Consider the following 17,078-nt stretch of genomic DNA (forward strand, 5'->3'; position numbering starts at 1 on the left):
GTGCTAAACCTTCCATTTGACAACCTGAAAAAATATAAGCTATGGACAGCACAGATGGCTGCCCTTCCGTGCCCTGTCTTAAAAACCAAACAAAACTCCTCCTAGCCAGTCTGACACCTAGGTTTACCTTGTATGAACTCAGTAAGTACTTTGAACTCTGTAATAATCTGATATCTTCTCAGACAGGCTCATTCTGTTCTTCTAAATCTAATCTATGCTGCAGCTGACCACTATTAGAAAAGTTCGTTAAAAGATGGGTGTGCACATAAAATACTAATTTACGTTCCCAAATACCATTCTGTTCAGCTCTTTTTAGTTTATCTTATTTGCAATATCTGATTTATTTTATGTAACACGAGAAAAAATTAGTTTGGTTTTTTTAAAGTGTGTGTTGTTGTTTTTTAAGAAGCGCAAATTGTTTTAAGAAACTACCCGAATTGTAGTTTTCCATTCCCAATGAAAGGTCAGCAGATTGGGTCTTGGCTCTACCCACAGGTTGAAGGCAGGCAACAATGTTTTGGGACAATGGGGTCCCAGGATTCAATTTGCGAATTCCCTAAGCTCAGTAAAGAGCAGGAGTTGCAGGAATGGAAAACTACGATACAGGCAGGTACTGTTGTACTTTTCCCCATTCCTGCAATGAAAGGTCAGCAGATTAGGACATACCAGAGCTATCCCAATCTTGGGCGGCAGAGATGCTGCAGTGTTATGGAAAGAGGACCTTTGTAGGAGCCTCCGATCAAAGGTGGGTTCCACTGAAGCGAAGGCATCTATGTGATAGTGGTGGCCACCCTTCATTTTTCTAGTAGAGGAGCATAAGTGGCGAATGCGGCAGAGGTGGCTGCAGAATGAGTGAAGCGAGCAGTGATGTGAGAAAGCACAGGGAGCCTTTGAGTTTCATAGGAAAAGAGCAATGAAAGCTTTTATCCAACTGGCTAAAATGGCAGAAGTTACCTTCTTCCCCAAGAAAAAGGGGTGGAAGGACACAAAGAAGGATTCTGTCCTTCTGAGCTCTTTGGTTTGAGCAATGCAGACTTTTAGGGCTCTGAAAACATGCAGGGAATGCCAAACCTTTTTTCGTGGGTGTACTGAATTTGGAAAAAAGGAGGGAAGAACAAATTCTTGCTCCAAATAGAAGCTAGAAGTAACTTTAGGAAGCAGGAAGGCTAGGTCAGTACAGAAGACAGCCTATCTATGTGAAAGGTGCAGAGGTAGAGGTGCTTGGCTGTGGACAGAGTGCTGAGTTCCAAAATTCTGCAAGATGAAATGATGGCCACTTTGTAACTTTGAAGGACAGTAGTTTGAGGAAGATCTCTTTCAGCGGTTCAAAGGGAGGTTTCTGTGGAGGTCTCAGGATGGGAATCTGTGGCTGGTCAAGGAGCATGTTAAAGTTAGCCCTTTAAGCAATCATTTCAAAAGTGGTTGGGAGGTAAGTGCCAGGTGGCTTATTTGAAGGAACCAAGGGCTGCAAGGCCAGAATGGTGTGATAAGGACTCTCACTTTCTCTTCCCTGATCTTCTGGAGGACCACCCTTGGAATGATAGAAAGTGAAGGGAGGGTGTAGAGAAAATCTGGTGGCCAAGGGAGAACAAGGGGAGAACATATAAGGTCTCCACTGATGCTGACTGGAATCTGGTAAAGAACCATAGGATCTGAACTTTGACAGGAGCTGTTGGAAAACTGCAGGATGCAGTTGCCATTCCTCTTGGTAGCTTTTCCTGTGGCTCAGCCTGTCTGCTTGTGTGTTCAGGAGACTAGAGATGAGCTCAGCAATAAGTGACTAGAAGTTTTATTATGCTCAGCTGAGGAAAAGAGATACTACTGCACAAAACTCCAAAGATCAGGTGCCTCCTTGTCTGTGAATGTTGGATTTCACTGTGGTGGAATATGTACATATTTGGACACTGATGAGTTGGAGACGAGGAGCAAAGTGTTGTAGGGCAAAACAAGCTGCTTGAAGCTCTAACCAACTGATGCTCATTGATGCTTCTGTTGGAGACCATAGGCCTTGGATGCTTAGATCTCTGCAGTGAACTTCTCACCCCGTGAGACTGGCATCCAGGGTGATCGTTGTTGTCGGCAGAACATGAAAAGGAGAGCCCCTATGTAGATGGTGGATCACAATGTCCATCATCTCAAGGCTCAGTAAAAGTGGTGGGGGACTTTAACATGCAGTTGTCTGCTCGATGTGATGTCTTTCTGGAGCGGTAGTAGAGCGTTGGAGAGGATAGGTGTGGTGCTTTGCTCACAGAGTTATATGTGCCACTGAGATTCATACATCTAGTACCTGTGCCATAAACATGAGATCCACTTTCTTGGATTTGATGAGGATCTGAACCTCTCAGCTGATCTTTTCCTTCCTGGAGATCTATTGTCATGAGTAGGTTTTGAGAATGGAGATTTTCTTTGATAAATGAAAGAATTTCCATATGTTCCCCATTTCCTTGCCTCCCCAGTGAAGCTACAGATAGAAAATTAGTGAGTGCTTCTGGTTTTAAACTAACCAGAACTTCCCATTATACCCAACGTTCAGAGACTCTGGTTAGCTTAAAATTTAAATGGTTTGAGAACAAGCCAGGATCATAAACCACTATTTGATATTGTCTTATTTCAATAAATAGTAATTCAAAACTAACCTGAGTTTCCCTGGAGTTCAGGCAGAGGAAAGCATGTCGCAACCATGCAAGAAAAGGTAGTTGGAGCATATGAGACCATATGGAGCATATGTGCTGTCTGTTGCACATAACACAAAACCATATTTCAAAAGGCCCACAGTGTACATAGTTTTGCTTATGCAGTAATTCCATGTAGGAAAATTTTTGTTATGTGAAGATGTCCAAAATATGTGAAGTTCAAAATACATGAAACAATGTTTCAAAATAAGCACTAAACCATTTTATCAAGCCTAAAAAAAGAAAGCTGCAAATGTCCACGTACTTTTAACTCCCTGATAAATATATATTTAAAACACATATATTATTGGAAGGTGGGATGCAATTTTCTGTAAAACACACTTTAAAAAAAGGAATGTGTAATTGCCTATCAGTAACAATGCAAATGAGCTTAAGTATATCATAATGTTGTTATTTAAATATAATCTGTTCCAAGGTCAGTACACTGTTTAAAATGGGCTTTTTAGGTCACAAGGAATGGCCCGCATGAGGTCTCATAAAAGCTACGGCACAAGCAAAAGGAATTACCATAATTACTTCATCACACTACAAGTAGCTAATGGGATTACACCCTAAGGGTAAGCAATTATTCACTGTACACAGTGTAAATGTGCTGAGAGGTGGATAAGACCAAATATTATAAGGATATGATAAATAAATTCACACATGGAAGGTTCAAGGTCAATGGTAGTATATTGATACAAGTTTTTAAGAAAACTGAATCTGAGGACTCTTTATTTGTCCTCATTTTTCATCAATATATAGCATGCCTGTAGATCACTTCCTTTCCCCCCTCATTATTGCCCCCACCCCTGTGTACTATATATCTGCTTCTGAATGAGATGTTCTTAAGAATTTTAATCGAAAAACTTCCATTTTAGCAATACAGTTGCACCTCAGTTGTTGAATGTAATCCATTCCGGAAGACTGTTCGACTCCGGAAATGTTCGACAACCAAGGCTCAATTCCATTGAGAAAATGGAGAAGTGCGCCTCAGAAGCTGTTCAGCTTCCAAAGTGCGTTCGAAAACGGAAGCATTCACTTCTGGGTTTTCGGCGTTCAGGTTCTGAATCATTCTGTTTCCGAGACACTCGAAAACCGGGTTCCACTATATATAAAATCCAAGTTTTAGTCATTTTCACAAGAAAATCACTGAGAGTGAAATTCACTACCAAAGAACATATAGAAAATTGAATTCATATCAGCAGAGTAACCTTTCCATTGTTTGTTTATTTTAAGGATGATCACCTTCACAGCTCCATTTCAGAACTTTCTGCACACTTGAGGGGCAGGCTGAAAAATTTCTTAATGGGACAAGGCATCAGTCCTAAATGTCTCAGATGCACTATGGGATGGGATGGTACTGGACAGAAGACCATTACCACCATGGGAAAGTGGCAGGAGAACTATGCAAGGAAGAAGGAAGGCAATGGACTCAATGAGAGGAAATAAACTGAAGCTGAATCCAGTTAAGACTCAGGTACTGTTAGTGAGTGGTTCCCCAGACTGGAAGGATGGGAAGTTGCTTGCGCTTGAGGTTATGCTGCGTCTGAAGGAGTGGGTATGCACCTTTGTTCAGGTGGCCTGAATGGCAGAGAGTGCTTTACACCAGTTTTTGCTTGAGACCCAACTGTGCCCCTATCTGGACAGGGATAGCCTAACTTCTGTTGTCTATGCTCTGGTAATCTGGTTAGAATAATGTAACACATTATACACGGGGCTGTCTCTGAAGATAGTTCAGAAACTTCAGCTGGTGCAGAATTCAGTGGACTGGTCGCTCACTGGAGCAAGAAGGTTTGAGACTGACTACACTGGCTGCCAATTACTTTCCAGGGCCAATTCGAAGTGCTGGTTTTGGCCTATAAATCCTTTGAAAAGCTCTTGACCAAAATACCTCAAGGACTGCCTCCTTTAAATAAAAATAAAAGTTGAGGTGGGGATTTAAGAAAGAGAAGCTTCTGACTGGTATTGTGCATCAGAACAACAAAAAATAGTTGTGTAGATGCACCATCCATAAAAGTGTCACAAAAGGCATCACAACTTTCTCCATACCACCTTTCCCCTCCTTCAACCTGTCCCCTCCACCCCTACAAATGTGCCAGAAATGTTCATTGAAGAACTTTTTGCATAGCACTATTCCCTTTCTGCTTGTATCTTATTTTTTTAAAAGCCTAATTATGTGTGGAATTATACTAACTATACACCCCCCCAATATGTGTAAAAAAGAAAGGTCAGACCTCATTTTGCAGCATAATTTTATAAGTATATCAAGTATATTTTATATAGTCATGTGCACAGTTATATGTATTTGTTTATGTACTGCTCACTTTAGGAAACCTAGACTATATATGCATCTAATAGGCACACAGTATTATGTATATAATAATGCATATAATGATTAATATAATATGTAAGACTTGTTCTGTAGTTTTAGTGGAACAGAGGGGCTCGCTTCTTGTTGAGATTAAGGAACAAAATCATTGTTAGTTGAATATAATTTTATGGTCCATTGGCCACAAATAAAAAGTTGCAAAATGTAAAATACATAAGATTGTTAAAAGAGGAGGTTAAAAAGAAAAAGCAATCATAAAGTGTCTTAGGGAAGTTGCAATATTTAGACATTTTGCAACTTGCTTAGTAATTTAAAAAATTAGAGCCTTCCAATAAAATGATCAACAGACTCTGGAGATTGTCCTAGGAAGGACTGTGTAAGGGGATATATCTGAGTTTCTCTAGCCTCCATTTAAAAGAAGAATGTGACACTGACTACACCTCTTCATTATTATAGGAGCAGTACGTGTTATTTACAGGAGCTCTGTTATAACCTAAGACAGTACTCTTCTCATGCACGCATCCATTCTGAAATACCTTTAACGATCAGTTCTGCATAATTTGATACTCCAACTCCTCCTTCTGTGCGAATCATGCAGCGGTAATTGCCTGCATCTCGTTTGGTAGCATTTACCACACTGAACGAAGCTACGAATCGCCGATCATTAAAAACTTTCATATCCTTCAGAGGTGCATCCCGTACAAGCAATCCCTAGTGAAAAACAAATTAAAAGTTTACTTTTGATTGGGGGGGGGAGGCGACTATTGTAAAGAGATTTAATTTCTCCAATACTTTTCTACCCCAGTGAAACTCATTTGGCAGTAGGGATGGAGGAGGAATTCATTTGCTCCACACCTTGAGAAACAGACCAACCCAAACTTGTTTGCAGATCAGAATGCAACTCTTGATGTGAACATTTCATGCATTCTTTCAAAACACGCAAACCATATAATGGAACCAGAGCTTTTCTCCCCAGCCAGAACTCGACAGAACACAGTTTCGGCATGTCTCAGGTGGGCACCATTGCCGTTATAAGAGCATAGGAGGCGTTCATTGTGAGTTCCAGAACCTCTTTTTCTAGAAAAAATAGCACCGAATGGACCTATTTGGTGGTAGGAGCATAAACCATGCACAGTTTCAAAATCTAGGTGTGGCACGCCAGGTGTACCCCAATCAAATATGAATGTCTATAAATCCTTCCCATAGCGTAAGTATATTCTTGGCTTCAATATATTTGGAATTATGTGACTTTAAATACTTTTCAGTATTTCTACTTTTGTCCTCAAACAGAAATGAAATTACAAAAACTTTGCATGAAATCTAACCTGCCTGCCTTTATGAAGTGGAAAGAGCAAGCCCTGATTCCTATGCCAGAAAGCAAAACATAGAACCTATTAAGGAAATGACTGAACTCAGTTTGTTAATTACGGTGTTCAGATGTCAACTTGTTGAAAGTAACCTTAAAATTCTATTTATAGGTTTTTCGAAAGCTCCAAATAATGTCAACATTAAACTGACTCTTGTACATAATTCATGAGGCAAAAGTCAAGGTTAAACAGAGCATTATGCCAAAGTATCTGGATATTAAACAGTAAATAACAGATTTTAATTTCTTTAATAAGTACAGCAATAATGAAGTCATTTAACTTTTACAAGCGGTTTTATGGCATGCCCTTATTTAAGAAACGGTTGGAATAAACAGGAGTAAAATAACTTTAAAAGACATAGTTTGCAAAGTTCAAGACTAAAAAGGTTGTAATCATGCCAATGATTACCTGGGAGCTATCAGAGCTGAATATTTTGTTATATGTTTATTTGTGTTTTTACTTTTTTCTCGCCAGTATTAGCACAATGGCACTCGCTGCCTATACATTTCTAGTTGCAATTTCTGCTTTTAACGCATGCAACCTTACAAAGCTAGGAGAGGTTCGGAGGGTGGCAACACTGGAGAGGATATTTTCAGTTATAGCCCTACCCCCCACCCCACAACACCTGTGGAATGCTCTCCTGGTTGAGGCCGTAAGCTATAAACCCTACAGTCAGAGGAAGAAAAAACATTTTTGTACAACCAAGTTACATAGATGAATCCTGACAACTGCAGCATATGACCACGATCCAAAGAGCAGAATGTCCCAACATTTATGTGAACTCATATATTCATATTTCTACACGACAGCACCAGCAGCGCTATCCGACAGAACTGACCACCAACAAATGAGTGTTTCTGATGTTTGCTCCAGTCAGACCAGCATTTCTAAAATCCAGAGGACCTGCTTTACTTGAGTTGTCAACAGTAAAACATAAAGAATATTTAGAAAAAGGAGGAAGAAAAACAGAACAATGATCACATATTGACAGTCCACTCATATTTAGAACACAATGGACTTCATATTTCATAGCAGAAGATCATGGATGACAGGGACTTTGAAGACTCATCTTCATTAGCTATGTTAAAGACACATATGCAGCCGTTGAATGGAACTCAGGTTCCATTTTGCCCAGGCAAAATTGATGCAGTGAAATTGGCATGACTTCAATGTAGATTTTTTAAAATAACATTTTGTGCGTTTTATATATAGCAAATTATCGTTCAGCTTGTTGATCAGTGAATGGAAGTGATTTTGAAAGGGTCACTGTGAATACTTTAATATGTACCTTTAGAAGTGGAAATGCCTGCGGATCTGATTATAACAAAAAGCCACACCATAGGAAGTCCAAGGTCTGCAACACACACACACACACACACACACACACACACACACACACACACACCATTAAAGCAACATGCACTGCATAGCATATAAATTCAGCTTATGTGTCCCTTTTCACAATAAATGGGGGTAGCACTGGATAGTTATCACTGGCAACCAGAAAAGGAATAAGTTCTTTAAAAAATGGGATGCATGCTTAAAATGTGCTTGCACAAGACAATTTTCAACAACAACATCAATCAATCAATCAATCAATCAATCAATCAATCAAAAAGATCTTGTACTGTGATGTGTGGTGGGCAAACCGCAAAGCCAACTTTTGAAATTTGCATCCATTTCTTTTTGTAAAGCACGAACCTACAGTCATGAAAAAAACGATTCGGAGACTACAATTCTATTGTGTGGAATTCAATGTGTGTGTGCGTTTGGAACACACACAACTATAGTACTACACTTTAAATTCTACTGTAAGTACATTATACATGTACTTTCAATGCCTTTACTTAAAGAGTTTTCCAGAGCTTAACATTACTTCAAATTCCTGTTATTTTAGGATGTTGTGCATCTTGTTTGTATATTTGAGAACGCACACATATATGTTATAGAAATATATAGTTGCTTCTATACTCATAACATACAAGATGCATTCTCATATATACATTTCCACAGACACCTGAGAATGCACAGCTGGTATCTACAGTCTTGCAAAAATGATATTCTTAACATGATTTTCAGTTTACTTCTCAGTAATTGCAGCTAGCACCTCAACCATATGCACCCTGGCCTTGAATGCAATTGTCACAGCTGCTGGAGTGTGAAGAGAACAGGGGTAGCGAGAACTCTTTACACCACAGTTTTAACTGATATGCTCCTGTAATATGCTAACTTAAATGGAGAAACACTAGTAATAATTTTAGTGCTCACAGAAGCATGAAAGAAGAAAAGTCAGTCCATGTGATTTACTGTGCCTGATAAATCATGTTGGTACCATAGAGGTACATTAGGAAAGGTGGCCACCAAAAAAGTAATCACCCACAGCTGAAGGTTATCTCAAACTCACTGAAGGGAAAATAATATTTCCTTTTTATCAATATATATTAAACAGTATCCTTGGAGCATTCGTTTTATTCCCCGGTGTGATTTAAACAGCTCCACTACATTTAGATTAGTGATGAGTGAACTCTACTTAGCTTTCCTCTTGATCTGTTCATTATCTTCTGAGCTTTTTACTGAGAGTTCTTTGAGAAAATCTGGAATGCTGGTACACCTGGATGAGCTCCCCACTAGCCCTCCATGGTTCTCCTTCCTGAACAAGGGTGTGTGTAGATAAGAATCAACAGCTGTGAGGACTATCTGGCAAGCAATGGTATAAGTCTTGTGGACCATTTCCATATTACCTGGATGCATCTAAGCCTACTAAGGAATATATTTTCCAGCTAAGAATGGAACACTACTGTAATTTCAAAGCATTTTGGTTCAATTAATTGGGCTGCAAGGAAGTACAGTTTGCATGTATCTACAGCTCTTGCCACTTATTCAGGAGCAACCTGGCCTTGAAAATGAAGCGTCAACAGACAGCCCTTCCTGCTGGTTTTCCCTTTCTAAATTTGTCTGGCAAATGAGTAGCTAGCAATGACAGGCTGGTGGTGAACTCAGAACAACCTGCACCAGATTGTTGTAGTGTTGCGGGTTTGGCCTCTAAAGAGCTTGAGTTGGTCATCTGAGCAAACATTTATAATATTACTAGTAAGGGTATTGCATCCATACCATAGAGATCACTAATTATTCAAGAACTGCAAGCAGTAACTTTGTTTGAAATTCACGCACAATCTAAATCAACAATAGTATATCCAGTGGTGTTAATATCCTCACCTAATTGCTTTACAGAATTCATGATTCGATTTTTATGATTACTTCCCAGAGTTACTTTTTATAACCAAGACAATTCTCGCCCTTAGATTTGAGATTAATATGGTGTGTGTGTGTGTGTGTATGCTTATTATATACACATATATTAGCATTTCCACTAACCAAAAAGGCTACCTTTGTAAAAAAATATTTCTAAAGTTACTTTGTCCCAACTGGAATAATTTTAGTTCAATGGTGCAATATCAAAACAATACTAGTTTGTTATGAATGGACATACTCAGAAGCATTTGTAGAATGTTGTTATTCAGGCTTCTTTCCAGTTCTCTGTGTTTGGTGAAAATAGGCAGAGTGACTCTCTTAAACCTATTTTGCATTTCTGCCCTTAATCTGCATAACTGCAGCTTGCAGCTGTCGTCATTGTGGATTATTAGATCATAAATTACACCAAATTAAGTACCTTTGGAAATACCCCTATTGTAGTGAATCCTAGTTACTGATTTATTACATATTTTTTCTAGCTGCTTATCCAATTAGCGCAAGAGTGCAATTCAAAGCTATTAAATCCAATGGGAGTTTTCCCACTGATTTAAATGGGATGTTGATTGCATTCCGCATTAGCTCCAGTTCTCAATTTCTTCTATTTTAAGCCTAATTTGTCACAAGGGATTCTTCTCCAGTTCTAAGATAAGTTGTTGCATAACTGTTTTATTAATTCTTTGACCGCCTTTGAAAATAAAAGTTTGGACTAATGATTTTATTATACTTAAACACTTTCTTACCATTTTCTTTATTTCAATAGTCGCTGTGCTGCTTCATGAAATATCTGAAAACTAACTGCACATGTAGGCAACACAGTCTGCAGATTACATCCTGCCCACCAAGAACAACTTCACCAAGTTACTAGCTGTGCAGCGCAGTGCAGGTTTATGTAGGTTATTTGGGATACAGGATATAAAACTGCACAGCATGTAATATCTACACTGCTTATTTCTTAGATCAGACATGTGTTTAATCCGATGCAATTTCAATACCCATTTAAGAAACAGATCACACTGAATGTGGGCGCTTTAATTTGCAGTCAATAAATACAACTTGAGCTCTTCTCTCTTTGGCAATCACTCGCAGCCAAGTAAGATTTCTTCCTAAACACGGTTTTAAAAATGAGTCCGTAAGTGTGACTGCGGAGGCCAATTCTGGATCCACACGTCCTTCCACAGTGGGGACATTGGTTTCTGGGTGGGAGTTGATCACGATGTGGATTTGCCAAGCGTGCCTTCCTCTTAGCACATTTTCCCCTTGCATCCTGAGTTTGAGTGTCTTCAAAGCCTATGACACCTTTGGTAAAGGCTGTTCTCCAACTAGAGTGCTGACAGGCCAGTGTTTCCCAGTTGTCAGTGTTTATACAACTTTTTTTTAGATTTGCCTTGAGACAGTCTTTAAACCTCTTTTGTTGACCACCAGCATTACGCTTTCCATTTTTAAATTCGGAATAGAGTAGTTGCTTTGGAAGACGACCATCAGGCATCCGCACAACATGACCAGTCCAACAAAGTTGATGTTGAAGAATCATAGCTTCAACACTGGTGATCTTTGCTTCTTCCAGTACACTGATATTAGTTCGCCTGTCTTCCCAAGTGAAATAAAATTTATTATTATTATTATTATTATTATTATTATTATTATTATTATTATGTGTGAAATTTTTCAGAGACACCGTTGATGGAATCTTTTGAGGAGTTAGAGATGGCGTTTATAAGCGTTTCATGTTTCACAAGCATATAGTATAGTTGGTAGTACAATAGCTTTGTAAACAAGCATTTTGGTTTCCCTGTGAATGTCTGCACTTCAGTTGGGAGAAAGTGGCACTCGCAGAGCTTAGGCGATGCTGAATTTCGGCATCAATGTTGGCCCTTGTGGAAAGATAACTGCCTAGGCAGTAGAAGTGATAGACATTTCCCAATGTTACACCAACGAGTTGGATTTGTGGTGCTGCAGAGGGGTTATTTTGTAGTTGTTGGTACAGCACTTTGGTTTTTTGGATGTTGAGTGATAGGCCAAGTTTTTCGTAAGCTTCTGCAAAGATATTTAGGATGGTTTGGAGGTCATGCTCTGAGCGTGCGCACACTACGTTGTCATCAGCAACGTAGTGCTGTATGGTGGAACGTAGAACGTAGGCTCTATGGTGGAAGTTACAGTAACCTTACTCTTTGCTTTCAGCCTGCTCAGATTGAAGAGCTTTCCATCTGTTAGATATATGATTTCTACTCCAGTGGGGAGTTTCCCTTCAACAAAGTGTAGGATCATGGCAATGAAAATAATGAATAGAGTTGGGGCAATAACACAACCCTGTTTAACGCCTGATCCCACTGTGAATGCTTCACTTTGAGAGCCATTGTTATCTGCGATTGTTGCTGTCATATTATCATGGAGGAACCGAATGATGTTATCTGGGTAGGCAATTTTCAGAAGGACAGTCCACAGGGCATTACGATTTACAGTGTTGAAAGCCTTAGTCAGGTCAATAAACGCCATATACAGGGGTTGGTTTTGCTCTCTGCATTTTTCTTGAAGCTGTCGAGTGGTGAAAATCATGTCCACTGTCCCCCTAGAAGGCTGAAAACCATTTTGGCATTCAGGAACGGTCACCTCGGATATTGTTACGAGACTGTTTGCTAAGACTGATCCTTGCAGGAATTTTGCCGGTCGCAGCTAATAGAGAGATGCCTCGATAGTTTCCACAATAAGTTCTGTCACCTTTTTTAAAGAGATCGATAATTTTGGCATCCATAAAGTCTTCTGGGATTTCTTCTCTTTCCCAGATATTTTCAATGAGCTTGTGAAGTTGTGTAAGTTCAATTCCACCCACTTCGAAGATTTCGGCAGGTATACAACTTGGGCACAGTTGCATCCAACCCTTTGAACAAAACTTACACAAAAGTGTGATATTACCACATTAATTATATAGTACTTATGTAGCTCTCTGTGTCCTTCCCATGTAATGTACATTCTGTATGTTTGGGAAATCGGAGACTCAGAAGGGACCGAAAGAGTAATCCAGTTGGACCCCCTGCAATTCAGAAATCACAGCTAAAGCTCTCTCCCATCGAATTCAAAACATATGTGGACATATTGGGCTTAAAAAATCAGAATAGCTACAGAGCTGATAGTTCATGTACCCATTTTTTAAACCTATGGCGCAATATAACTTCATCTCTCTTTATCAGTTCTGTATTGCCCTCCAACCCCCCAGAGCAGATTTGAGGTGAACAGTGGCATTCATGAAGAGGAAGGGGAAATTATGTTGTGCAAATGAAAATCCCTGCACTAACAGAAGTACTTTGTTGGACACTGCCCTTAATCAGGAAAAAATGGTATAGGAATACCCCAAATGACTACTCATTATGGAGCATCATCTTTTGAACTATGATGCACCTGCTTTTCTGAATGATTTGCTAACAACAACCTGTTCCTTTTATCACAAAACACAGCTTGTTTTGTTAAATGTTTTGGATGCTGACAAAATATTCTGCTTTTAAATCTGTTTATCCACAAAAGAGGTTTGGTTTAGCCAATGAACCTTTAACAGCAGATAAACAACAGATGTATTGGAAGATTTTCTCAATTTTGATTCCAAAAACTACTTTATTTTGCCTGTCTATTAAAGTGGCAAGAAAAGGATAAGCACCTTTTCAGAAAATGCTGTAATACAGCTCCAAAGGGGGGGGGGTCACTTGGAAAGTTAAGAGAGAAATGCCTTTTCCATGAAATACTTTGTTCATTACAGAATAATTTGAAGTATTCTACAGAACAATTGAAACACGGTCCCCTTGAGTCTCCAACAATTCCTACTGACAAAAAGTAAAATAATATTCCTGGCAAAAGAAGAATAAAAAGAACAGAAGGCATTGGAAGCATTACCATCTATGTAGTTCTTCCTTGATGTGGTAGTTCTGCTTCACTTTGGTAAAGTTTTATTTTTAAAAGCAACTCAAAACTTCATTTCAACAGAACTAGAAATTGCATCACTGTCTTTTAGTGATATCTGTAATATCTTATATGGCATTTTATAACTTGTGAAGCACTAATTACATTTCTAAATTGTATCTCATTATAGAGATCAGATATGCCCTTGACCAACACTGTCTGTTGACTCCAACAGCACCTATATCATAGAATCATAGAATCATAGAATCATAGAGTTGGAAGAGACCACAAGGGCCATCGAGTCCAACCCCCTGCCAAGCAGGAAACACCATCAGAGCACTCCTGACATATGGTTGTCTAGCCTCTGCTTAAAGACCTCCAAAGTAGGAGACTCCACCACACTCCTTGGCAGCAAATTCCACTGTCGAACAGCTCTTACTGTCAGGAAGTTCTTCCTAATGTTTAGGTGGAATCTTCTTTCTTGTAGTTTGGATCCATTGCTCCGTGTCCGCTTCTCTGGAGCAGCAGAAAACAACCTTTCTCCCTCCTCTATGTGACATCCTTTTATATATTTGAACATGGCTATCATATCACCCCTTAACCTCCTCTTCTGCAGGCTAAACATGCCCAGCTCCCTTAGCCGTTCCTCATAAGGCATCGTTTCCAGGCCTTTGACCATTTTGGTTGCCCTCCTCTGGACACGCTCCAGTTTGTCAGTGTCCCTCTTGAATTGTGGTGCCCAGAACTGGACACAGTACTCCAGGTGTGGTCTGACCAGAGCAGAATACAGTGGCACTATTACTTCCCTTGATCTAGATGCTATACTCCTATTGATGCAGCCCAGAATTGCATTGGCTTTTTTAGCTGCCGCGTCACACTGTTGGCTCATGTCAAGTTTGTGGTCAACCAAGACTCCTAGATCCTTTTCACATGTACTGCTCTCAAGCCAGGTGTCACCCATCTTGTATTTGTGCCTCTCATTTTTTTTGCCCAAGTGCAATACTTTACATTTCTCCCTGTTAAAATTCATCTTGTTTGTTTTTGCCCAGTTCTCTAATCTGTCAAGGTCGTTTTGAAGTGTGATCCTGTCCTCTGGGGTGTTAGCCACCCCTCCCAGTTTGGTGTCATCTGCAAATTTGATCAGGATGCCCTTGAGTCCATCATCCAAGTCGTTGATAAAGATGTTGAATAAGACCGGGCCCAAGACAGAACCCTGTGGCACCCCACTAGTCACTCTTCTCCAGGATGAAGAGGAACCATTGCTGAGCACCCTTTGGGTTCGGTCAGTCAGCCAGTTACAAATCCACTGAGTGGTAGCATAGTCAAGACCGCATTTTACCAGCTTCTTTACAAGAATATCATGGGGCACCTTGTCAAATGCCTTGCTGAAATCAAGGTAGGCTACATCCACTGCGTTCCCTTCATCTACCAGGCTTGTAATTCTGTCAAAAAACGAGATCAGGTTAGTCTGACATGACTTATTTTTCAGAAATCCATGCTGACTATTGGTGATCACAGCATTCCTTTCTAGGTGCTCACAGACTGTTTGCTTAATGATCTGCTCCAGAATCTTCCCTGGTATTGATGTCAGACTGACTGGGCGGTAATTATTTGGGTCCTCTCTTTTCCCCTTTTTGAAAATAGGGACAACATTTGCCCTCCTCCAGTCTGCCGGGACTTTGCCTGTTCTCCAGGAATTCTCAAAGATGACTGCCAGTGGTTCTGAGATCACATCTGCCAGTTCTTTTAATACTCTTGGATGCAGTTCATCTGGCCCTGGAGACTTGAATACATCTAAACTAGCCAAATATTCTTGTACTATCTCCTTAGTTATTCTGGGCTGTGTTTCCTTTGCTGAATCATTTGCTCCAAATTCTTCAGGTCGGGCATTGTTTTCTTTATCGGAGAAGACTGAGGCAAAGAAGGCATTGAGTAGTTCAGCCCTTTCTGTGTCCCCTGTTTGCATTTCACCATCTTCTCCTCTGAGTGACCCCACAGTTTCTTTGTTCTTCCTTTTGCTACGAACATACCCATAAAAGCCTTTTTTGTTGCTTTTAACCTCTCTAGCAAGCCTGAGTTCATTCTGTGCTTTAGCTTTTCTGACTTTGTGTCTACACGTGCTGGCTATTTGTTTGAATTCCTCTTTGGTGGTTTCCCCCCTTTTCCATTTTTTGTACACATCCTTTTTTAATCTTAATTCAGTTAAAAGTTCTTTAGATAGCCACCCTGGCTTCTTTAGGCACCTTCCATGTTTCCGTCTCATTGGTATTGCCTGTCGTTGTGCTTTTACTATCTCCCTCTTAACAAACTCCCAGCCATCATGAACTCCCTTTCCTTTAAGTATTGCTGTCCATGGGATCTCACCCAGCACTTCCCTAAGTTTTATGAAGTCGGCTTTCTTAAAGTCAAGAAATTGAGTCCTAGTATGCTTGGCTGCTCCTTTCCGCTGTATAGTAAACTTCAGAAGAGCATGATCACTCGCACCTAATGATCCTTCCACATCTACCCCACTAACCAGGTCATCAACATTGGTTAGGACCAGATCTAAAATGGCTGTTCCTCTTGTTGCTTCTCCCACTTTCTGGACAATGAAGTTGTCTGCAAGGCCAGTGAGGAATCTGTTTGACCTTATGCTCTTGGTTGAGTTTGACGTCCAACAAATATCCGGGTAATTGAAGTCCCCCATTACTACTATCTCCCTTCCTTTTGCATGCTTGGCCATCTGTTCCAAAGTCAAAACCATGAATGAGGTTTGAATAAGTCTGCATGAAATTACCAACATGGTAAAAATTACTGAAAAGGAGATAAAGAGAGGATGGGAAATGATTGATGCATTAAAGGACAAGTAGCTAGTTTCAAAGGAGGCTAAATAAGAGAAATATGGATAAGAAATAAGGAAGGTGGCACAATTTTCAGCAATTCCCTCTCCCTCTGCATCCCCCCAAAATCTGCTCTGTAGGATTAGGTTATGCTCTAGGGAGATTTTGTGGGAGTGAAAGGGGAGTGAATTTCCCAAAATTGCCTCTCTCTCCTGCTCTGTTGATGGATGCCTTCCATCAGCAGAAAGGAAACATGGGATATCACTCACTGACTGATATGTAGTTCTTTGGGGGGTCTATCTAAAGTGTAGCTTCACTAACTTACAGCACAGTTCTATACTGTACATAACTACTCAAAAGTAAGCCCCATTAAGTTCAGTTGGAGCTTGATCCCAGGAAACTGAGTATAAGGCTGCAGTTGAATATCATATTATTGTTAAGCCATTAACTTCTAAAAGGGGGTAGTGCAGACTTTCATTTTATCAATCAGTTAAATAATTGATAGGGTGCTTTTCCAAGTTTTAAGGATATTTGTGTGAAATTTGGTTGCTTGTATTTCAATTTCTCTGAGGGTTGGCTTAATCAGGCTGAGGTGTGAAGTTTCTTCTGATAACTGGGCTGTATTAGGTTTTGGAACTGCTTTCCAGCTAATCTTCTGCTTGTAATATTTTATACATTCTCAGTAAAACAGCCTCTGCTCACTTTGGGCTCCAACATATTGGGAGTGTTGGAAAACCTACATTCAGGATTT

The 17,078-nt window shown here is 39.9% G+C and overlaps 1 protein-coding gene across 4 annotated transcripts in view; it reads right to left on the reverse strand.

Annotated features, from left to right (window-relative positions):
* Positions 1 to 17,078, reverse strand: part of PTPRM (protein tyrosine phosphatase receptor type M) — a 415,073-nt gene that overhangs the window by 231,843 nt on the left and 166,152 nt on the right. For all 4 annotated transcript variants that reach the window (XM_082235318.1, XM_082235320.1, XM_082235319.1 and 1 more), the window contains exon 6: positions 5,541 to 5,715. In XM_082235318.1, the coding sequence (XP_082091444.1) occupies positions 5,541 to 5,715 (175 nt within the window). The remainder of the gene's footprint in view (positions 1 to 5,540; positions 5,716 to 17,078) is intronic.

Source organism: Podarcis vaucheri (genome assembly GCF_965113315.1).
Source record: "Podarcis vaucheri genome assembly, chromosome: 8".
NCBI lineage: Eukaryota > Metazoa > Chordata > Lepidosauria > Squamata > Lacertidae > Podarcis > Podarcis vaucheri.